The following is a 24,686-nucleotide window of genomic DNA, read 5'->3' as shown; positions in this document are numbered from 1 at the left end:
GCACCGCTAACAGTACTTTAAAATCGAAGTGGTGTGTATATCCTGAATGTCTTCTGACGCTATTGGGTGTCTCCCATAGCTCAATGGGAGAACAAATGACAAAATCACTAAAACAGGGACTCGAAGAACGCGGGTCACCTAATTGCACTCCTTTAGGTATACAACTTTCACTGGATTTAAATAAATATATAACCATCACACCAATGATTCCAAAATGTTTTTTGTAAAAATATGTATATGACTTTCAAACAAATCGCATTTTAGCAGACATTTGTGATCTTCAATGTAGTACTTAGGTATTCCACACATATGTCGCTTCTCTTTTCAAAAGAAAGCTTTTTCCTGGAGGTAGAAATCCAACTTTCCACCCATTTCCAGACATTTTTGGCACTTTTTCTTCTGGCGCTATTACCGCTGGTGGTAATAGCACTCCCAACCCTATTGGGTCCAATGGACCCATTGGGTAATGGGAACTTACTGTTGGCGGCATTCCGGCACAATTAACGCTGGGAAACCACCAGCCTCCTGATGAGGCTCTAATTCTAAAGTAAGCTGTGTTTTCCACCAAGACCATAATTTATAGTTTGTCGGTAACAATAAAACAGGCAGTATTCCTTAACATTGCCTCTTTTACGGCTCTCTCTGATTATGACTGGCATGTGGCAAACGCTGCCTGATTTCTGGGGACATCCAAAGTGGGCGAGGAAGATGCATCTCTGATGTCCACATTCTCACTACCTTAGTCATGCACTGCACAAATGGGTTCGGAATTCCTTTTTTGTGCATTAACCTTTTTTGCACAGTATAAGTGCGAATACAAGCCATTTCACTCCACAAATTTAGGGGGATTTATTTTAAATAGTATAATAATTCATGCAGAGAGAGCTGAGAACATCCACACACGTGACCATCAAAGCCTAAGTAACCTCATAATTGGGCAGATTTGTACAAATAAGGCATGTGAGTACAGCAATTGACACATTCAGTATATCCAGTCCAAAATCTGCCTAACAGCTATATGAGGGCCCCAGTTGCTTGCATGCCTTAATGTGTGAACTCCTGTGTTCTGGAGTCTAGGTCCAGTGATGTTCTGCTTGATCTCGCTGAATATGGCTGAATAGCGAACCCTCAAATGCTCCAATACCATCGCCATATGCCTGATACACCATTCTAATCTTTTTTTAATATTTAAGCATTTGGGCATGTTCAAGTGTAATTTAAACCAGCACAACTTCCCTTCAAGTACAACGTCTATGACAAAAAACACATCCTGTTGTGTAGTTAAATGCCTGCGACCGCAGAAAATACCCAAGCCCAGAGGTCCCTTGGCCCAGTGGTCAGGGTATGCAATTAGCCATAGCCTGGGTCCATCCAAGCCACTCAAACTGGCCACTGGCTCTTGCATGCCTAATTAGTTATTGGCCATAACCAGTGGTCATGGGCAGTATCGCACTCTCCCCATAAAGTGGCCCATTGACATGACACTCACCAAATCCAATGTCCCCCATGTCTTGAGCATGGCCTTTGACAATGGCACAGGTCTACCAATCCTTCCAAGTGGCCAGTGTCCACTGTCCCAGGCCATGGCAACTGCTTACTGTACCAGAACATGGCCTTTGGCCTACTGAAAGTCCTACCATGCTTCCATGTGTGGTCATCTCAAGGGCACCTCAATACATTTTCCTGGGGGGGGGATTCATTTCATGTCAGGATTTATCTGTGTGCTTGGGTGCATGTGTCTGTATGGGGAGGAATCTGAGTGTATGTGTTTGTATCTGTGTGCATGTGTGTTTCTATGTTTCCATGTTCTTTCTCTCTTTCTCACTCTCTTCCATTGTTTCTCCATGTCTTTTTCTCTCTGTATTGTGAAGTTTTTAATGGTGGAATCTGGTGTTAAACTCGACCTGCATGATGGCACAAATGCGATGTGTGCATTGCACAGATTCGGCTCCTGTAATACAAATGTATAATCTGGTGCCCTTACTTCCTTCGTAGCTTCTGCACTATGTAAGACAGGTCCGGTTTGAGGCTAACATTCACGAAGAAATCTTTTTCGATTCCAACGGATATACACCACCCTTATATGATGTCGTCAACTGGCAGGTGAATTCTGAAGGTTTGGTCAGTTTCATCAAAGTCGGCAGCTTTGACACCTCAGCCATCCAAGGCCAGGATTTAGTTGTTAATGACAGCGCCATTCTCTGGAAGGATGGTGGCCAAAAGGTTGGTTGAATTTTATGAGCAATTAATATAGATTTCCTGTCCGTTTTCAAAATGGTGGACAACACCGTTCACCCTTGTTCTTCACACATCCCAATGCTCCAGAATGATGAGAATTTCAGTGGGTTCCATAAATTATTTAAGGAAAATGGTCAATTACATTAGAAATGCACTCTGATGTATCATTTGCTCCGTTTCTAGCTTGATCTGCAGACTGACAGTGATGTGGTACGATAAGTGCCTTTGTTCTTCCTGGGCTTTATACAACATAGCTCTGGAATGCACTGGACAATACATGATGTGAATCCTAGGCAAACATGGTTCGTTGATAAGACATTTGAGTCAGTAGTCTGTTGGATATATTTATGGGGTTATATCTATTACTCTGTGGTATGTTGTTATTATGGTGGTATTTGGTGGTATTTTTTCATAATCCTTGGCAATATACAGGGGTGGACTGGAAACCAAAAGAGGCCCTGGAAATAATTTTCAAAGTGGCCCCATATTACACATTTTCAGCGGCCAGTCCACCCCTGGTGATATGCGTGCCATTCTGCCCTCAAATCCCCATTCATCAAACAGGGATTTGTTGGCAGAGTGGCTCGCAAATCCCCGTTTTACACGCAAATAATTCCATGAATCAGGGTGATACTCTGTAGGTGTTGTTTGGTTATGTGCCCACCCATTGCCTGCCCATGGCCATGCTAATCCCTATGGACATTCGCACCCATTCCTGCCTCTGCTCGCCCAAAACACCTCCTTGTGGGAACTCTTTGAGCTTGCTTTCATCAAGCCCTTCCATCAGGCTTTACATTCAATTTCATCAGGCTTTACATTCAAAGTGCCTGCCAGTGTTTGTTCAAAGCAGTCTTCTGAGAGTTAATGACTTAATTGGAGCTGTAAACACGCCACTGGTGTAGTCAAAATGACTTACCAGGCCTGCCTTCGGGACTCGATTTATAAGCACTCTGCATGTCCTTCACTGAAGTCCTGTTAAAAACAAGCATTGGAAAAGCCACTGAAGTCCTGTTCAAAACAAGCATTGGAAAAACCAACATCTTTGGTTAGTGCATAGGTTTTACGCTTTTATCAGGCACTGCCATTAGATGCCCAGGTACTTGCACCTTTTGCATCTGCTACCAACAATGGGTAGATAATTTACCACTACGGCTGTGTCTGTTGAGTGTATTCCCATACCTATACAAAAGCCAAAACCTTTGGCATTGGCAATGCTGTTTAAATGACTTTGGTGTGCACCAGTTCCAGGAAACAGATAGCTGTATGTTAGAATTCTAGAAAATTAAAATGGACACATTCATGTGAAAAATGAAAATGTCCATGAGCCATCATGGCATGAGTGTTCGTTTTCTTATTTTCCTATGTAAAGTGTCATGCAACCATAACACCGTAATATTACAGAGATGGTGAAAGAACGTGTGCAGTTATGATTAACCAGATTGAGACACATAACTTTGGTGCCTGCGGAGAAAAGTACATGAACTCTCCACACAAAATCATGCACACTGATAATCACGTTTGTGTTTTGCGTGTGGGCTCATGTGTATGTGTGTTTTGCCTTTGTGTTTAGAGATTCGTGCACACATGAATAGGGATTCCAGTCTTCAAAATCCGTAAATTAAGGGCATGAACACATTACCTTCGAAGTATGTCAGTGTTTGTTAAAAAATAACTATAAAGCATTATGCCACTTCATTGTTAGCCCTTTGCTGCTGCACTGGGACCATTTCTGCTCACATCGCTTCCACTTCTGACTGCAGGATTACCCAGTGACGCCCAGTTCTACAGATAGACTCCCTTAAAAGGGCGTGACTCTGCTCTTCAACAGATCATCCCACCACAAGCCTTTCCCTGATTGAAACCCTTCACAGTTCGCAATCTCTATATTATTTCTGTTCTGCGTGTAAAATAATGTCTTCCTGGTTGGGTATCTCCCCCCACCCCGCCCCCTGCCTGCCCAAAATCTGTGTCCCTGCTTAAGGTGCTGTCTCGGGCACTGGCTTTCCGGGCAGACTGCAGTGCTGCAGTGTGCAGTGCAACACGCTGTGGACCTCACGCATATTTTTAAAATGAACAGTACCACCGAAAATAAAAATGCACGCCGAGAGGCATTTCGCCTTCATGGAAAATGGCATTCAGATGTTTTGTGTGTATTTCGTAGCACATTGCACTGCTTTCATTAAAAGCGTGCGTCTGCTTACCTTCGAGTCTCCAGCCGAAGGCCTCACTCCCGTAGGGAGGCTGTGCCTGCTACCTGACCTGCGCAATATGTGTGCAGGTCACATGCGGTTCCCCAGTGCCCAGGCCCTCCAGCGCACGCGCGAGCCTTGAGCCCTGCAATAAAGACAAAAAAAAAAGTGCCGCGCCTGCAGCAGCCAATTCAAAAGAAACCACCCAGGCGGATTCACGCCTCCACGTGTATCCTTCTCTTCCGCACCAAAGAGGCCCTATGAGGCCAGAGGCCTACCGGGGGATGTCCCGGTGTCCCGGTGGGGCAGTCCAGCCCTGGCAATATATTGTGGTAACCCGTTAGGGTAATTTTATAGTGGTGAGGCTGACTTCAGAATACTGCTTAACAATTATTTTTACCAGAATCACTAACAACAAACAAAATACTGGACGTGATACACTCTGGATGGATGGCTCATACCCTCCTTTGGTACCTTATGAACAATACCACACTACGCCCTTTTGGCTGAGTTTATAACAAATGTAAAGCTTGCAAATGAAATACTGCACATTCATTCAATCTCTCTAGATAAATAGCTCACGGCGGCTACTTTACTTTGAGACATTTCTGACTGGGCATCTGTCTCTCTAAGCAAGTCAATTGAAAGGGACTGAATGTGGAATAACTATCATGAGACTAAGTTACTCTTGAATCTGTTTTTTTTATTGTAAAATGGAAATATACAGAGAGACACGTATGCTCATTTTGTAGTTCATAGTACAAGTACATTTCATCTTGTAATAGCTTTCAGCGCTTTATCTGTGCAAAGCCCTGGCAACTGTGCTTGGCATCGTGGAACTTGGCAAGAGAAATACACTTTGAAAAAAACATGCACGTTAAAAATAGACATCACCTAAAATGAAGGGAACTACTTAACCTAGACTATCTGGTCTCATTCACAATAGCAGCCCCTCACTTAACTTCATATTTACCTAGATTTTTTGGTGGTATTTCTGATTGTTTGGCAAGGAAATCTTCCCTGATCTTTCCGCCTGCCTCACACAGGGTCAACCCAGGTAAGGACAGCTTCAGCATCAGACAGCTTTCTAGAACTGAACTCTGTCTGCCTAGCCAGAACTCTGCTCCTTCGTCTTCTAGTGCCTGAAGATGAACTGCCCTTCTCGCTGTCTCAAACCCTTTTTGTCAAACCCCTTTGTCAATCAAGGAAAACACCTCCCCTTGAGCAGATCATTCCACTGAAATGGCTCATGATTTCATTGCTGGAGAGAAAAAGATACACCTCTCTTGCTCTTCCTGCCCTAATGTAATGCCCTGTTTTCAGTAGAATGGATCTTCACATTTTGTTTAGTTTATCACCCAGTGCTGATTCAGCCTGCAAATTTAAATTCCCATTTCCAGAGCATCATGTATTTTCCCAATCTGCATTCAGCTTATTTCATCATGGACTAATTTGCACTAATTGTTATTAAGGGGTTCAGTTACATGTTAACTTGGGTTAGGCTAATTAGTATCTTAATTTATGTTACTATTATATTCAGTTCAGCTCAGTTCATTGAAACATCATCCTGAAGCAAAATGCAATTTCATGCATGTGCTTTGTGCATTGGCATCTCTATTTAAATCTGCCTGAGACTCACACTCTTGAGTCCAGTAATGAGTTTCACACGCTGTGCTCCAATTGAAGTTCAAACCCACACTAACATGTGCCTGAAACAATGCTGAGTCTAAATGTTAAAATTCAGAGCTCATACTCCTACAAGCCCTTATAGTGCTGGAGTGGGTCACCATGTCCCATATGGTACAGTAGTTTGCTAACATTTGATCCTTACCTGGTTGATATGCTTTACAATGTCACACTAAATAGAGCATTAAAGCCCTAAGAACATACAACTGTAAACTCACTCGTACTCACAAACACACATGTGCACAAAATACACACTGTTCATTAAAGTGAATCAGTAAAGCTCAAGTTAGGAATGAGGAATGTAATGCAATGCTCCCATAGTCTTCCCTAAATGGTGTGTGGGATTCATATCTGGTCAGGTTCACATGCCAGAGAACTAGTCACATATAAGAACCTCTTCTTCTCAAGCACAGGATTCCCCTCGAGATTAGCATGCACTATAAGAGACCACCAAGGTACATAGAAATGAGCCATTCAAGTTTACAAAGTCATAACCTGCTGCCTTATCCCTGAAGTGTGAAAATATGAGACAACCAGACCACTCTCCTCACAGAAAATATGGACTAAGCAAAAAGTAACTGTTCATGCTTTATCCAGATTTCCTGGTCATCCCAGTTCAAAGGTTCAAATTCCTGAAAAAGTCCCAGTCTGTTTTTGGTCCCCACCTCCTATGAGTACTTGGAAGAATGAACACCTATATGACCTAGGTAATTTCCTTTGTAATTCAAAAGGTGGCATCTGTATTGAAAGTCACAGGCTAAAGAACACATGGTACATGGTTTATAGTAAAGGACCTGGACCATGTGGCATTGTTACTGTTCTGTAGTGTAAGGCACAAAGACCCTGGCAAATGGCACCTAGCACATTCCTTGGCTTTCCAGTCCCAGTGATCTTAGCTCCGGCAAGATCTCTATTCTCTTTCCCCTCAGCCTCGCTCTGCAATTCTCTGCGAGATAGCTCTTTTAGCAGGGTTTCAGGTTCCTCTCTGGGACTCTGGTGTGTACCCTCTTTGTCTCCTTGGTGATGGGTCTGTCTTTCTCCCTGGGTCTGTCACTCTCAGGGTCTGGTGCTCCGCTGGGGCCGGCCCTCTCCCAGGGTCTGGCTCTTGCCCTGGTGTGGCTCTACCTTAGAGCCTATCTCTGTCCCAGTTCTCTACTTCTGTAAGGGATAGAGTCCCATTATCGCAATGCACAGCCTATGGCGCTATGGTCTCTGGAGTCCATCCAGGCCCATGGACACCCTGTGTCTCTTTGGAGCTCTCCTCGTCTCACCCCTAGTCTTGGGTTCAAAGCTCTACCACGTAAATGTGTAGTCTTCCTTCGCTTCTCCCAGACAGAATAAACAGAGGCTCCATGATAATGTCTGATTGGGAAGAAGGCCTTTGTAACGGAGAACAAACTCATGAGGGGGGCTTCGAAAAGGTTGGTGTCCATTTTCAATTCATGCCATGTTCTTTGGAGGCTTGTCTGGTGAGCATCCTGTTTATCTCCCATGTTAGTTTGCTGCCTTTGTTTCAGGTAAAGGGGTTGGTTCAAACTGGAGAAATTCAAACTTTTGGGCGTGTTTGCTTCACTATTCAAAGGAAGTTTTGTGTTGGTGAAGTTTGGGATTAGATACAATCTGTGTTTTGAATGCATAGGGGAGGGAGGTTTTGTACTGTGTTGTTCTGGCTATGTGAGAGGGGTATCAGGTAATATTATCACCACCATATATATATATGGTCGTCGGGAACGGCCATAGGTGATATTATTAGTGAGGATACTTTTTGGGGTAAATGGGATAGAGGGGTGTAGGGGTGTCCCCTGCTCCCTTTAAAATAATAGGAGGTTGCAGGGGTGTCCCCCGCAGGTTTAATGGGTTAATATCGCCGCAACATATGGCACCATTCTTGCATGGTGATATTTTTACAGGGATATTAACACATGGAACCATAAGAAGAAGGGGCTGTTAGTGCATGAATGAAGTATCTGGGTGTGTTGTCCTTCCCTTCTGCTGTGTGGGGATTGGAATACCTCACCTCTGGTGCCATTGAAAGACCCAACGTCCTATTGGAGTAGTGTTGATCCATATCATAGAATATAATGTTGGATAAACTGTCAGAGCTGGCAGACTTTCCTCTGAGAAGCAAAACATGTGATCCAACTTAACCTATGAATTCAGACATGAGCAATTATGAACAGACCACCCGTGGACCCGAGAAAGAAGGAACCTCCAGTGAGCATTGATGCACCAGCCCAGGGGTCTTCAACCTTGGGCTCGCCAGACGTTTTGGACTACCACTCCCATCAGCCCTAACAATCATATTCAATGGCGAGGGATCATGGGAGATGTAGTCCAACACACCAGGAGAGCCACAGGTTGCAGACTCCTGCTCTAGCCTCTCCTGTCCATCCCTAAGAGCACATCCTTTAACAGTTCTGTACCCCTTACTCTGAGTCCATCCTCACTATTCCTCTTGTAATATCTGGCCAAAAGTTAATATCATTCATATGTGCAACCATCCGTTCCTTACCTTCAACTCCTTATTTCTTTTTTTATTATTAGTAAGTGTATTAGAACAACAAGGAACTTTTCACTGAACAAGAATCAAAACATAAACGCTTACAAATACATACAAATATAAAAGCAAGAAAATGCATTACTATCAATCCCTCATCAAAATAAAACGCATTATTATTAAGCTTGTGCATAAAAATATGAAATAATCATAATATCGAAAAAATGTAAAACCCCATTTCATCTAAATTCTTTGAAGGTGCGAACATGACATAAAATACAGTATACAACTTCATAAAACTCATAGTAACACCTTTCAATAGTTGACCTTTGCACCATCATGGAAACAACTCTTTCAAAAAGCGTAGCGCAGCAAATCTCCAGCTATTCGATTTATGAATTAAAATGAATTGCCAGACTAAGCAACATGATAAAACTGTATAATCTTGAACAAGATGATTAAAACATAATGCACAACGAGGAGATAATATGTGGCATCCAGAAGGAGGTGGTAAAGTGTTTCACCGCGTCCCTCTTCCCTAGGGTGACTGCAAGTCCCCAGTATGCGTTCACTCCCCTCCCTTATTCCCGTCATCTCTTCAGTGGGAAAGAGACTGAAACACAGGTGTAGAAATTGCGTAGGCCAATATGGTCCTGGAAACCTTTGCAAATAATGAGGGAGACCACCAGGAGGTCTGACGTCCAACAATCCTGCTCATTTCCTCTGTAAAGCGCTTTGTTATGTATCTGTCTTGTTGTATACCTATGTAAAGCGCTCCATTGCTTCTCAAAGCCAGGTCACCGCTCAATAAATACAATAATAATAATAATAATAACAGAGGGTGATAGGCATGCCTCACCATTCCCTCTGCTGCTCTGCTTTACTTCCAGTGGCAACGGTGCAGCGCATGCAGGCTGCACAACTCAGTCATCTCTAGGAGCAGTGCATTGAGCGCTGTGACAGGAGCCTGCACTGAATGTGTTCAACCATGGGGCAAGCTTAGCCTCATTGGCACTCGTTATGCTTATGATATGATGATATGATAAGTCATTTATAACGCGCCTATACACAAGTGTTATAAGGCGCGACGCGGCAAGGGAGGGAGAAGAGAGGGAAGATAGAGACAATGATCCTACTAGGCCAGTTGTCATTCAAATCGCGCAAGGCAAGGGGAAGAGGAAAAGTGCGGAGTGCGAGGGGTGGGGACAGTGCAGTACATGGGAAAATAGAATAAATAAACAATATGAGAAGTAGGGCCAGCTGTTTGCAAGTGCAAGTTCAGACATCAGGTGTCAAGTGCTGGTGGGGGACTGTAGCGATACAGAAAACAGTCCACATGTGTCATCTGCATGCACAAATAAGGTCAAGTACCTAGGCAACTCTTATGTCATCCCTGGATTCTATACTGGTCTTGGAAGTTGTGTAATACCATCTGGTCCCCAGCTCAATGCACTCTGCAGGATCGGTCAGCTCAGCACTACAGCATCGCAGTACATCACTTAGTTGCTTTCATGATATCTGTTTGCAGAGTGTTCCTTCCTAGGTCGCATAATGTCGCATATCCTGATGTGCAGAGACGTTTTTATGGGAGGACAAAAGGGGCACTTGCCTGGGCCTCCACCTTGGCTGCCTGATCTAAATAGGTCCGTTCCCATTATTCACCAAACCTAAATAGCACACATCAGGATATTTTATGGCATGCTGCTGAGGCTCTAAAACGGTTGGTGTCCGTTTTTGAGAAGTACATTCTGGTCTGATCAATTCGTCCTGTAATGATTTCTGGGTTCACTGTGCTGTGCATTGTTTGTGTGTTCACTAAAGCACAACTCCAGTAGCATTCTCACCTTTCTCTGGGAATTATAGTGACCATGTGCCATAGCTAAATTTGAAATGCATATTGATAAATGTGAGTGCTGTGATGGCTCTGTGTGTTAAGCAGGCATTGTAGAGATCTACATTCAAATGCAAGATTACAATATCAAATTCCAGAAAGGCCGACTCAGTCTTTCCTATGTCTGAAGTTGACAAACCTGCATGTATATATATTTTGTAGCAAAACAAGTGCTATTATCAGCAATGTGCCTGCACCAAACAGACATCTGCAACCTCCTTGAACGCATGGATCTTGATGTGCTCGCCATCACGTTGACATGGTTCAAGGACAGCTCTATCACAAGCTTTGACACACTCCTCCCTGAAGGATACAAGATCCTCTATGTGTCAAGGACCAAGGGTTCAGGAGGGGAGTGGCGTTGATCTTCCCAAAATAGAAACCTGTGTCTATCATCCCCACTCACGCCTACTCCTCCTTTGAATGCCTAGTCTGTAGGCTCTCACACTCTCCCAAATCTCTCTCCTCATGGCTACCTTCTATCGGCCACCAGGAGAGTCCACTCTCTTCCTCTCGGAATGGACTGCCCTCGCCTCCTCTCTACTCTCCTCCTCCTCTCAACTCCTCCTGCTGGGTGACCTCAACTACCATCTGGACTCTCCTGGCTACTCTGCACCTTTCCACAACCTATGTGATTCTCTCTCCTTCTCTATCTTACCTACTGGCCCCACGCACACACCAGGCCACACTTTGGTTGCTATCATCTCTACCGACATCCCTCTCTCTAACCCTCTTACTGCCTCTCTCTCTTGGACAGACCACTCCCTTCTCTCTTCACACTTGAAGCGCTCCTTTCCCCTTGCATCAGCACACCCGGCGCAGCCACTCGGTTTCAATGTCAACAGAACCATGAAAAGAGTGACAGCGGCTGCCTTTGCCTCCACCTACTCTCCGCCTCCTACTCCTGTGACTGACTTCCACCCTGACACAGCCCTTGCTAACTTCAATCTCTCTATCTGTAAAACCCTTGATGCACTTGCCCCTGCCATGAGGATCCGACCAAAGCCTTTGAAAAAGTGCACCTCTTGGTACGACTCTGATCTGGCTGCCCTTAAACGCAAGTGTAGGACAGCTGAGCAGAAATGGAAATATTCAGGCAGACACTCTGACAAACCGGCCTGCTGCCTCCTTCAAAGAAAATATCCACTCTGCATCCAGACCAAGAAAAGTGTCTTTATTCAGCATGCATCTCCGCGGCATCAAACAACACTGACAAACTTTTCAAAGTCTGTAAGGAACTGGCCAATCCTGCAGCAACCTCCTCTTCTATCACATGCACCCAGGACCTTTGCTCGGCCCTGGCTGCACACTTCACTGCAAAAACCCAAGACATCCTTTCCACTCTCACATCCACACCACTTCACACACCAGCACCTCTGGAGCATCATTTGGCCCCCCACCCCTTCTCCTCCCTTCTCTCACTCCCATCACACCTAATGAGGTCGTCAGACAAGTCCGGACTATGAACGCACGGAAACGGCTCTCCTGAACCCTGTGAAGACCTGCTCTCAAATCTTGACACTAACACTCCCTTTGTCCTCATTTTTCTTGACCTCTCCTTTGCCTTTGACATGGTAAACCACAAACCCCTGATCGCATGTCTCCGTGACACCCTAGGAATCACAGGTCAGGCTCTGGCATGGTTAACACCTTCCTTTCTGACCTCCCATCCCAGGTGGAATTTGGGTCTTTTCCTCCGCCTATCACTCGTTCAACCTGCAGCATTCCCTAGGGTTCTAAACTATCCCACTGGTTCTTCATTGTCTACATGGCTGCTTGGGCATGTGTGATTGCCACTTTCATCTCTAACCTCTAGAGTTATGCAGATGACATACAACTCTCCTTCAGGCTACTCTCAACCACCTCCTCTACCTCGCTCATATCTTACTGTCTGTCCGCAATTCAGTCATGGTGTGATGCAAATGACCTCTGCCTCAATGGCAGTAAGACTGAGATTGTTTGCATTGGGACTCCTGCTCCCACTTTCCCACTCTCACTCTAGCCGGCCTCCCTTGCCCCTGCACCCGCACCCACCTGTAAACCTGTGAGGCAAAAAACCTTCTCCACTTACATTTTGGACATCTCTAATAAGTGCAATTTACAGCTGTATCTCCTCAGAGGTACTCTTCCTGTTCGCACCTTCCCCAAGCAGCTCACTGTCTCCCATGCCTTGGTTCTCTCCAGGCTGGACTACTGCAACAGGCTCTTTCTCAACCTCCCTGTCTCTGCTTTGCGCCCTCTTTAACTCATCCAGAATAGAACCGCAAGACTTAACCTTGGCCTCAAGTCCAGGGACTGCATCTCCACAGCGCTGAAATCCCTCCACTGGCTCCCTGTGGCTGCAAGGATCGAGTTCAAGACCCTCTGCATTGTACACAAGGCTTTCTGGGGCCTAGGACCTACCTATCTGCAACAATGCCTACCTAAATACCGTTCCTCCCGAGCCATCCGCTTATCTACCTCCATTCTTCTGCAAGTAAGTCGGCTCTCCAATCAGAGATTTGGAGGGAGATCTTTACCCTCTGGAATAGTCTGCCTGCCACCCTCTGTCTTGATTCTGATCTTCTTAAGTTCCGGAAAGTCCTTAAGACATTCCTCTTCTCCTCCTTCTTCTCTCTCCCTCTATTCCGCTAGCCTCTCCCTCCGCTCTCTCCCTCTCTCCCTCCTTTTCCACACAGCTGGCCCACTGGCCGCCGAGTGTACCTCTGAGTCTTACAGGTCCCAGGCACCCTCGCCAGTCCTCTCGCACTTGCTTCTGGGCCTGCACTTGCCACATTACTACTGCCCTTGGTCAAATACCCATGAGAATGCCATTCTCTCATCACTTACCCAGTTTCAGACTAACTGGGCGCACTTGGATTCCCCCCCCTCTCCTGTGCCGCCTGTGCACTTGCACATACCATGCCAGGAAGATCATCTATCTATCTTCCCTGTGTCCACTCCTTGCACGGTGGCACTTCAATGCACTTGGAAAAACTGCACAATTGTCGTCAGACCTATTTGCTGTTATCTACACTGTTAATTGTATTATATGCACTTACTCTGCATGTACAGACTTGTATCATTCAGAGATTCAAGGGCTCTGAATGACTGTCATTTATTTCCCCTTGTTCCCTCCCTCCTTGAGTGCTTTGAAACTCTTGCCTTGTGTATAGGCGCTTTACAAATAAACATTACCATACCATACACACAAACCACCCCATTCACACTCATACACCAAACACCACACATCTACCAACTAAAAACAAACCAGCACACAGTGACTAGTTTTTTTCTGTACGGAAGCTACCAACAGCACATCAAAGAACTCTTCCACTTTTCCCTCTCATTCCCACTAACTAAGCCCTCCAGCCCTCCTTCCTTTTCAGATCGACCAGCACGCATGGAGAACATGAAAATGGCAGTGGTGTGCGGTATAAATCACATTAGTACCCGGTGAGGGCGAATGAGCTTGTAACAAGCAAGCTAATTGACCTTCGCCCGGGCCTTACCTAGCCGACAAGGCTCTGAAGCCGCTGCTTCTCCGCCGTGGTATCCCGGGGTGGCTGCCATGGAAAGGGAGAAGGGACTCTGTGTAGTCCCTTCGCCCATTCCATGGCGGGCATTTTTTTAAAAACTTTTTTTCAGTGGTTTTAACAGCTTTTTTTCCAGTCGAGAAACAGCCGCAGTGAAAAGTTGTGACATGCCAGGGTACTAAAGGCAATATGACCCTCGGTGGGGGGGCATTACCGGTCGGGTAATGCCTCTGGGGCTCTATTAAAGCCCTTGCATCGCACAGGCTTTTAACTATGGCTCTGGGGGCATTACCTGAACAGTAATGCCACCCCTTCCCTCCTCGGGTCTTATTGCCTAAATAATATAACATAACAAAGGATACCTTTTCTCAACACTAGATCCTGGTCTGTCTGCCACTTTTTCTGAGCTGCGTGCTCATGAACATTGATGGCTGGTGCGAATATCAGACCTGCCAAGTTGAATATGCAGCCATTACTATCATGGCTACTCCACCAAAATGATTCATTTATTGTAGCAAAACAGCTATATATTTTCTGAACTCATTCACTGTAAGAATAGTGATTATGCCACCTGGATGCAAAGCCTAAGATTCAGGCTCTCATTACAAGATTGCCAGTATCTCGCCTGTAATTCTGGCAATCTGACCTATGGTTTCAACCGCCTGACATCCCGGATTCCAGGATATTATAGGCGGTGTAAAGGGTTACACCAGGGCTGGAAATACCAGCTGTTTTTTTTGCCAATGGGGACCTGAATTACCTCCAGCTTGCAGCTGGAGGTAAATCAGTGCACCCCAAAAAGTGCCAGTCACAGTATTACCACCACTTTTACCTGCATTTTCCCAGACCAACAAACTTGTAATGAGGGCTCTTTCCTCAATTTAAAATAAGGTTCTAACCCAAGTACCCCACCGATTGATTGGGAAATAGCCATATTCCATGTGACGGTTCCATTTATAGTCCTTTGAGGCTTGTTTGGTGAGATTGTTTGTTGGGTATATAGAAACAGCACATGCTCTGCCATCGACCTGGTACCATATATATTTCCAACTATGTAATAACTGAGCTTCTTTCAACAGTGTTTGAAACTTTGGCCATCATTGTTTTCTCGTCATGTTGGTTGTTTTCATATCAGGTTTTTGTGAATGGGTAAGGATGCTGTTAGTGCCACTCTCTGTGATATTATTCTCGCCGGCCCATAAAGGATTCATATGATACTGGTGCACTCTGCTGTGGTTCTTTCTAATCTTGTGCAGGTAGCATGCACATTTTGTTTTTCCATCCAGCATTGCAAAATCTGAACATATTTCACAAACAATTCTCACAAAACCCATTTGTCATTGGCACCAATAAGCTAAGCACTTCTGAACTCTCAGCATATTTATTTATTTTTTATTTATTGGACATTTGTATGGCGCCTATACAGAGAGTATGCAGACAGGTATTAGGCCCCAAATAGATTACAGATCCCAACTGATAGATCATTCTCCTTGGCTATCAGATGTGTTATCTCCTTCAAATCACAACTTTTCTTAATTGACATTGTATCTACAACTTTCCCAGAAAACAATCTTGTGGGCAGAGACTTGGGTGATATTTTCTTGCAATTTAAGGAAATCTTGTTAGATGGAAAAAGTGAGGCGTGAGTGACTTCTACTGCTCTAGGATATGAAAGTATGCATGCTCTAGAGCTCAAGAGGTCATAAATGAACCTCCCTTAGATCCCTTTGAAAGAAATGCTCAACAGAGGAGAGAAAGTCAACAGGTGACTTCTTCAGGCAATATCCTTATCTTCCACTACAGATATTACATCTATGCAGAGTCTTTTATCTCTCTCTTTTCATTTTCAGGGATTCCTTCCATCTACCCCTCTGGGGCAATGTCCAATGTACTTCTAGGCCCCCTTTTATAGCTGCCATGATTTGGAGCCTTGTTTGGCTCGTTGGTTTTGTTGTTGATGCTCAACTTGATATCTTGAAGGAATCTTCTGACTTCTTGAGCAGCCTCAAAGATTCCTCTAGGCAAAGGAGAATCTGTGCTTGACATCGAGAACTATTACGGGATGGCAGCAGAAGATTTGACAAGCAACATGAATCCATGCTGACTGGTGGAACCATAGAATATTTGCTTATCTTGAATATGCCTGGACACAAATAACCTAAGCCCTTTTCTAGGGGAATGTTTGAAGTGTGATATCACACATCACCAATCTTGCCGGTAAGATAGCTCAATGGGTTGCACACTTGCTGCTGCGATCTGTGTCTGATCGGCAGGTTGCATTTTCGAATCCCAGCAAGGTCGATAAATGAGTACCAACTTCAGTTGGGTCATATTGTATGCAAGTAAGTGTGTGCTATGCAAAGCCCTTAGACGTATTTGCTATATAAATAACACATCATTATCATTTTCTTAGCAGACAGGCCAGGCCAAAGAAAGGGTAGGAGCTGTAGGGAAGATACCTTCTTATACAGAAGGTAGGTTGCAGCTTGTCCTTCTGAGAAGAAGCTACACAACTTTGACAGTTTACTTCCAGATGTCATGCGGAGGGTATGGCCAAACATGTTTTGTCCTTGCTTTCTTTGGGGGCGACTTAGGGGAAACATGTTGCATACAAGAATCATGAGCATTTCCTTTGGCCATTTCACCTTAATGGATGAAACCTTTTTCAAATGTCTAAATGATTTGCCCATGGAGCTTCAGGAAAAGCAGAGATAGGCAGTCCATAGACAAAAGTACGACTGAAAACGGGCAATACATGTTTTTTAGAGAGAAAAACAATATCTGAAAAATACAATAGCAACTGTATGCTGATAACCTTCAAAACTGAGCATAGAAACAATGGCAAAATGATCACAAATAGCCACAATTTGGAAAGTGGTGCGATATCCTCTACATAGTGGGCTGAAATAATGGTAACTGAGGGAGATACCTTGGTGCACTCCATTATGACCCTCTTCCCTGAAGTTAGAGGGCCATGTTAGTTTTAAAACTGCATTATTTAATATCTGGGATGGATGCAGCACTGGAGCAAGATCTTGTTGCTGGGTGCGCCCTTCCCTTAAGAGGGTAGGCCGCACCCTTGCCTGAAGAGGACAATATTTGATGTTGATCTACCTGACAAATATGGCCATATCCCAATCGACCTTTTCTAGATAAAACTCCAGAAAGGGTATTCTTCAACAGTTTGACGTTATCAATTCTACTGCATCAGTCCTAGTCAATGCACAAACATTCTCCTACAGGACCTTGAACTGGAGCTTCTTATCTAAAACCTTAGCGACCTTTGAAAGAATTGACCACTGGGGGCTGCCGCTGGTGCTGTCTATGGATTGGTAAAATGTGTCACTGCTGCTCTCCCAATTTCTACAGCAGACGACATAGCAGATGACTGTGTGACCCCTATGTATTGATGAAGGACCCTGTACCTTAAATGGTTCTCACTAGTTCAGAGCTATGAACCATGCAGTTAAACCTGTACCTGAAATCACTATCAACGTCGTCAGAGGACATGTGTCGCTATGCAACTACTGCTCTGAAACCACACAGGTCTATGCATTGAGCAACGCCATGGGCAACGCAGCCTTCATTACCCTGTTGTGGAGCGCAAGTCTCGTGAGAGGCGCAGCAAAATAACAGTGCGGAGGAAGAAGCAGGACACTCGCACTGTCGGCACTTCACCCGCGCAAATCAAGGATTACAATTAAAAGAACAATATTAGAATTCATTATTTAATAATAATCATATTTATGGAAGTCAATAAAATGCAGTAACAACTGTGCCGTGGCAAGTCCTTTAATTGGACACAACATAATTGATGATGAAGACATGATTGGAACAAACAGAAGAGTGATCCCAGACAACATGATGCAAAGAGCAGCACCTGCACCACCAATCCTACCGACACCATGGTGGCAAATCCTTCCTTGGCCACAGTGGGAGCCATTCTACATTACATACGTGGATGTATTGGGTGGAGCAGATTACGTCACAGGGACAAAGAAGGCCGCTACTGAATGCCAATGGGGTAGAAGGGCAAATTATGTTTGCCAGGTTGATGCAAGAGAATCCTCAGCCGATTATGTAACCAGACTGTGAGAGATGGCAGTGTTATGTGACTTTGGGAACAACACACAGAACATTCTATGTGATATGCTCAATGTGCATGTGAACAGCAAAAAAGAAATAAGACACATACAAATTGGAGAATGATGTGAAACTAGAAAAGGCACTTCAAATTGCCAGAGCTCCAGAAGAAACAACACTGAGGTGCAAGGAAGTGGCAGGAAGCACACACAGCACCGGGATGCCTGTGCTCTAATATCGAAGAGGTAAAGAAATGACCAGATAAATGAATGACGCCAGGTAAGAGAGAGATAAAGGGAAAGAGTCATCAAGCATCACAAGACACCTAGCAAATTAAAGGTAATCTGCAGCTGAAGGCAAGTATAGTGTCAACTGTAAGAAGGTAGGACACTTTGCTACAGTGTGTAGATGGAGAAGAAGGAAAGTGACGACTGTTACACTGAGGGATTCGAGGACTGGGGAAGTATCATCAGAAGAAGATCAACCCAGGGTCCTAACGGTAAACTTTGGGAGAAGCAGGGGAGAGAAACCCCATACCATCATAAAGGTGGCTGGCAAGAAACAAAGGTGATGGCTGACTGGTGGTTTAGACCTGGCTATACTGCCCATACAAAGCCACAAGCAAATGATGGGAAAGCAAGAAGAGGAAGTACTCAAGACTAAGCAGAAACCAAAAATGTTTGGAGGCAGCAGTGATAAACCTTTGGGATACATAATAGGGTTCGTGGAATTCAAGGGTCAAGAAGCCAAAACCAGAGTGTACTTCTCAGAGAAAGGAACAGCTATGCTGGTATGGGATGATCAAGCCAAACTAAATTTAATAATGGATCCAAACACATTGGAATAAGTACTGTCCATAAGATCAGAAGGAATTTCGCTGTCCAAGAAGGAGTTCCCCAAGGTATTCTCAGAGGAGTTGGTCCAAATAAAAAGTATGTACACAAAACATTCCTGTGGCAGGGAGAACTTCCCATCAAATACAAAGTCCAACCAGTGCATGCAACATTTGCAGAAGATAACACAAGAGGGTACCATGGAATAATTAGAATCCTCAGAATGGCTAGATAGATATTAAGAGTGTTTGCTTAAAAGGACACCCTGCTCCTCACTAGAGTGTGTTTTAAGTAGGATTGTGTAAGATGTGAGTATCAAAATGATATGCTTTCTAGCACCTCTGCTTCCCACAGCCTTTCCTCCACCCCTTGGGGGGTGTTTTATAGGCCCCAGTAGGAGCTGCGGTAGGACCAGAGTTAGGGAAAAGGATATACCTGTCACTGTGCATCAGAATAGAGAGTAGGCAACAAACCCCTGCAGTGGGAAGCTGCTCTGACTCATCTACACAGGATGTATTTACTGCCCAAACCTTCAAGTAACTCTTTTCTCATCAAAACATGCACCATATAAAGTATCTCAATATAAAGTACTTCGAATGGTGGCACCTCACATCATATGTATGCTCTTATGTTTCAGACTCTCTTGGCTGCATGGCTTGAGATATCACTCAATCGGCATGCCCTAACCCTGGCTAAAAGTAAAATCATATGTCAGCGCCCCACCCCATGAGCTGTAGAACAAGGCGTGAAGGCACCTTAGGAATTATGGGAAAAACGTGAAGAGACAAAGGACATGCAGGAAATATTATACTACATAATACCAGTCACTGATAACGTTCACTCAGGTTCTTCACCATGGGTGTAATCATAGGGGGGGGCAAGGGGATAAGTCCCCCCCAACTTATGTTGCATGCCTTTTTGTCCCCCCCATCTTTTGGTGGGAGGGCCAGGGGTGGCACATTGTGACCGCCGCATTCAAGATCATGTAATTTGATAGTGTGAGCCTGGCCGAGGTGCCCAGCCAGACTTGCGCTGTCTCATTGCATAAAGCTGAGCTTGCGCTCAGCTGCGTGTATGTTTGTTGTAGAGCTGGGCGGCAGGCTGACGCTAGTGAGGGGTCACATTTGTACAATCACATTTGGGTTCAGGGGAGTATCCAGCATTGCAACATTGGAGGGGGGGTGAGGTGAGCCACGAAATGCAGTATGTGTCATTCACACCCCCAAACTGGCCACCCCTGCCCCAATTTACCTTTTTGGTAACATTAGTGGAAGATGGCATTTGTACACATAAAAAAATGAAAAAAACTGCAAGATCGTTGCAGATGCAGGAAACTCATTTATTAAAGCTCTGGCCAGCCCTCTGGGGCAAAATCCCTGGAAACCTCCTAATTTGAATATGGATTGCACCAACAGAAGTGACTTTACAGAAAAGGACATTGCAATGAGCATCACCAGTATTTGATACGTGGAGGCACCATTGAAGTGACTTTAGAATAAGTTGCCATAAGTAAGCCAAGTGGCAAATGACTTTGTGGTGCAAAATACCTAAATTGCACTATTGTTTTATATGGAGCAACTCCATAGTCATTATTTTTTTTTATTATAATAGCATGATATATTAACCTAAGCTTTGAAAGTTAATAAGAATCAAGTACAGAGCTTCAGATAAGACAATGTGATTAAATGACTTGCCCAGGATCACACACTTGTTTTAAATGGTGAAACTGGGATGTGGACAATTTAAGCAACTGTGCACATCTTCCCAGGTTTAGTTGATATAGATATTCATTAAGGTTTTGCTTTACATTTCATGTGCTTAAATATTTGTTTCTGGCAATTCCTTGGAAGCAAACCCCATTACATAATACGCTAGTCTTGCATAGTAAAATAACTGTACACTATATACATTGTCATAGAAATATGTTGAAGAATGAGAGCATAGGTTTAGTTTTATTCTCCCCATCCTGCATGCAAAGTCACAACAGCATCATGCAGATTAATGTGAGCCTAACAAATCCCCCTTGGGTTTTAAAGCCAGAGTCATTATTTCATAAAGCATGCAACATTATGCACCCTTCTCACTTCTGATCACTCCCTCCCATACACATTTCTAAAGGGACAAAAGTTCCTGCTACTAGTCACTCCCCCCGCATCAGTGTCTAATGGCTCACAGTGTAATGCTCTGTTAATACAGAGCAACGTGAGGACCCTCTGCTTCCAGGAGCCCACTGGGACATTGTCCTGGCAGTGGGTCACCTCTACCGTTCAGAAAGGGTAAGGGTTCTTGCTGCCAGGACAATAAGCGCGCTGAGTAGGAATTGCTCTGCACACATTGTCCTGCCAGTGGGACACCTTTCCCATTGTGCACCCTATTTGAGGTGCTGAATGGGATTGGTGTCCCAATGACAAATGTCCCGGTCTGGCCTCCCACTCAGTATGCTATTGCTTTGGGGTAATTTGAACACAGGAAAAGATACCTTCATTTTAGAGTCCGAATGTTGTAAGTAATTCATTAAATCAGAATAACCAACCTAATGTGCTGTTTTATATGCTTGTTTGAGTCATTGCCCCAGTGACAATAATCAAACACCAGCTCCCTTCAGCCTACTTTGAGGCCCTTTCTAGGTAGAGAGGGTGCAGGCGTTTTTGCTGTTGTCAATGCAGTGAATTCTAAAGACCAACTGTGGTGTTATAAGTTTCAGAAGACTGGCATGTCTTTAGAATTTAATTTTAAAGCAACGCCACCAGTTTTAGGAAAGTTATAACAGAGCGACGGCAATGGACTCTTGTGGTGTGGTAACTTAGTGTTATCCCTCAGAGCCACTGTCCGCCTTTCCTCCACCGTGCCCCTTTCTTTCAGTTGTCATGTCCCCCCCAACATTTTCATCAAAGTTATTCCACTGTTCTTCACAAACCTATATCTTCTTGAGAAGAGCTGGCTGTGACAGATACTGCAAAACCAATATAAAATTGTTGAAATAGAAATGGGTGGATTTTCGTCACACAGCTTTGGTGCATTAAAATTATTTCCTGTTATCCGCCACGACGAAATAAAAATATGAACAGGATCAGGAAGAACCCAGCTGCTTAGATAAAGAATATAGTGGGAAAACAAGATGGAGAGGAGCTTTCCAGTAGGTCTTGAACCTCTTTTGGCTAATCTGGTGTTTTCTCCAGCAGAGCTTTGGCCATTTTCAGCTCTCTGTTTGATGCTTCCACAAAGGTCTCTTTGGTGCCAGTGACGTGTATCTTGATGCTCAGGATATATGCCAATGTCAATGATAACTTCAGGCCAATTTAATAGCACTAGTTCAGTCCGCACTGGTGGATGAAGGATGATGTCGCAAAATGTTACCACTTTTGAGACGTTGATCCGGCTGGCAACTCCCACAGGCACACCACAGCATGAAGTGTTAAACTGCATGATGTAGGATCCATTGGGTAGTAGTAGAGCTTTTCTACTAAAAGTTTCCAATTCAAATTGCACTTAACGTACATTTGTAGAAGCTCAAATTCTGCTCACATGGGCTGCTCATAGAAATGTCCTGGCATCTTACATGGTCTGTTACCACTCAATCCTTCACAGAATACTGATGAATAGTAGTCTCCATGCGTCCAACCTCATAGTTGGTTTGTATCCATTGATCTTCTTCTTGATGCATTGTGCCCCAGGACTGCAATTTCTCACATAACAGAGGTGTCCTTGCTGGCACAGCAATGTCCAGAATTGCATGCAGTGTCCATTTCATAAGGTCATTGTCCCACACTAATATTCCTTATAAAATCTTTTTGAAGATGTTCTCCAGAGTACAGGTGAACTCTGCAATGGCCTGTCACTATGCTGTTCTGATTAGTTCATTTACGTCAGTTGGTCCGGCCATTATATGGTAGGCAGGAGAAAAGTAAGGGAAAAAGCCTTCTTGTTTAAGGGGGGCCTGGTACTGAAAGGCAAAGTACACTAAGAAGCAAAAAGGAAGCAACCAGGCTATCCCTCCCTTAGGCGCGATGAAGGTAGGGAAACCTATTCTGGAAAACTAGCGGTTAAATCAGACTAGTTATACAGAATCACACTTGGAGTTAAACAGCTAAAAGAAATTTTAATAGAAACAACATGTTAAAAACATGACAAACAATTAGACATGAGTCTTAACAGTAACAGAAAAATTATTGCATCAAAAGAATTGGTTGATGTGCAGTATTCAATATGCAGCACATTTACACTGTCGAAGGGAGGGAGGGGTAGCCTGGTTGCTTCCCTTTTGCTTCTCATTATATGGTAGCATATCTGGAACTCCTGTAGACAGCGGTTCCTGGAAGTCTGGAATCTTCAGAGGTTTGACAAATGCCAGTTGTTCATTTTGTACGGTTTTCAAGTCATCTTGGATGATATGCACCATATTCACTACCACATCTCTTAGCTTCAAGAATTCCTGCTGTAATGCAATGAAGTTGTCATCAGCGATAATAGAACCCGGGGCGGGTGAGCCAACCAATGAGGTTGCTCGAAATTCAGGGTGAAACCGCTAATCTCAGCCTGCATTCCAAGCAGCCTACTGGCTGATTCCCCTGCCCACAGCACCATGTTACCCCTACACTCCTTTATTTTATTTTTTTTATGTTCCCTCCACCCTCTACCGCCATACTTCTGCTGTCACGCAGTGGCCACTGTGGACATAGCAGAGGGAATCCGTAAGGAACCTGGCCTTCCATTTCCATGGTGGCCATCTTTACCCAGGATTTTCATTCATTGACCAGGATGCATGCAGCGTCCCGCTCCTTGAATGAAAAATCTTTTTGTAGCACCCCAGGTTCCTGCTTGGGTAACCCGGGGTGCTAATAGCCTTAAGACCCTCTCCGGCGGGACGGATCGGGTCTTATCGACCCAGGGACCCTTGTCAAAAAGCCCTCGCTTTGCTCAGGCCTTTTACTCGTGCCTCGGGTCTTAACGCCATATGAAAGGTTTTCTCTATGGAATGTTCTACCAGTCTTTGGATTTCCTAGCCTTTTCTAGTTGGCCTACTTGTCTAGGATTGCTGACCAATTACCTGACTCCCCCATGTGTCTATCTCGCTTATGACATCATTGAAAGGTGCTTGCTTTGTCAGTAATTGAAATTAATTGACAAGCTTTGCGTATAGGTATGGGTGTGTGATATGGGTTTGTGACATGTTTTTGCAGCTTCAGCTACATAAGAACCATCTCCTATACTTTTGTCTTTTATAACACTCATTGGCGCCAAGATTCCAGCCTACTGGAATGCCTGAGGCTTTTGTAATGTGTTCATATCTGTTTTCCTGCATCTTAGTTGTCCACCAAAATGCACCCTCTTTGTCCTTGCAATCTGGATGCATGAGAAGATAGTGTAAACTACAGAGTACTGCAAAATGTGTGCAATTGAGGAAATACAATACATTTGGATTTCTACATGCTAAATCTAGAGTGTCTGTTCCATGTGCTTGCTAAGGTTCACGCCAATGTCGTGTTAAGAGGGACTGGTTCTTGCCTTGCTTTTTCCTGTCATTGTGGCATAGAATATTATTTTATCATACAGTAGATCACACAAACTGGCTATTTGTAGGTGGTGGGGGAAATATATAGTGGTTCAGCTCTACTAACTCTCCCTTCACACTGAGTTTGTTTACATATGGGAATTGTGTCTTAAATTCTGGTGGTGAGTTCAGTAATAGAACAGGACAGTGCTCTCAGTTGGGTTTGACTAGCCACTGCACCGGTCTTTGTAAAACAGAAAAGT

General features: G+C 44.2%; 1 protein-coding gene across 1 annotated transcript in view; it reads left to right on the top strand.

Moving 5' to 3' along the window:
• Positions 1–24,686, top strand: part of LOC138463930 (extracellular calcium-sensing receptor-like) — a 128,918-nt gene that overhangs the window by 84,500 nt on the left and 19,732 nt on the right. Inside the window, exon 4 of the mRNA XM_069607214.1 lies at positions 1,996–2,223. Within this exon, the coding sequence (XP_069463315.1) occupies positions 1,996–2,223 (228 nt within the window). The remainder of the gene's footprint in view (positions 1–1,995; positions 2,224–24,686) is intronic.

This window comes from Ambystoma mexicanum, chromosome 1p (genome assembly GCF_040938575.1).
Source record: "Ambystoma mexicanum isolate Mex_15411 chromosome 1p, UKY_AmexF1_1, whole genome shotgun sequence".
In the NCBI taxonomy this organism is placed as follows: Eukaryota; Metazoa; Chordata; class Amphibia; order Caudata; family Ambystomatidae; genus Ambystoma; species Ambystoma mexicanum.
Note: the sequence above shows the minus strand (reverse complement) of the source record. Positions and strands in the feature narration are given on the sequence as shown.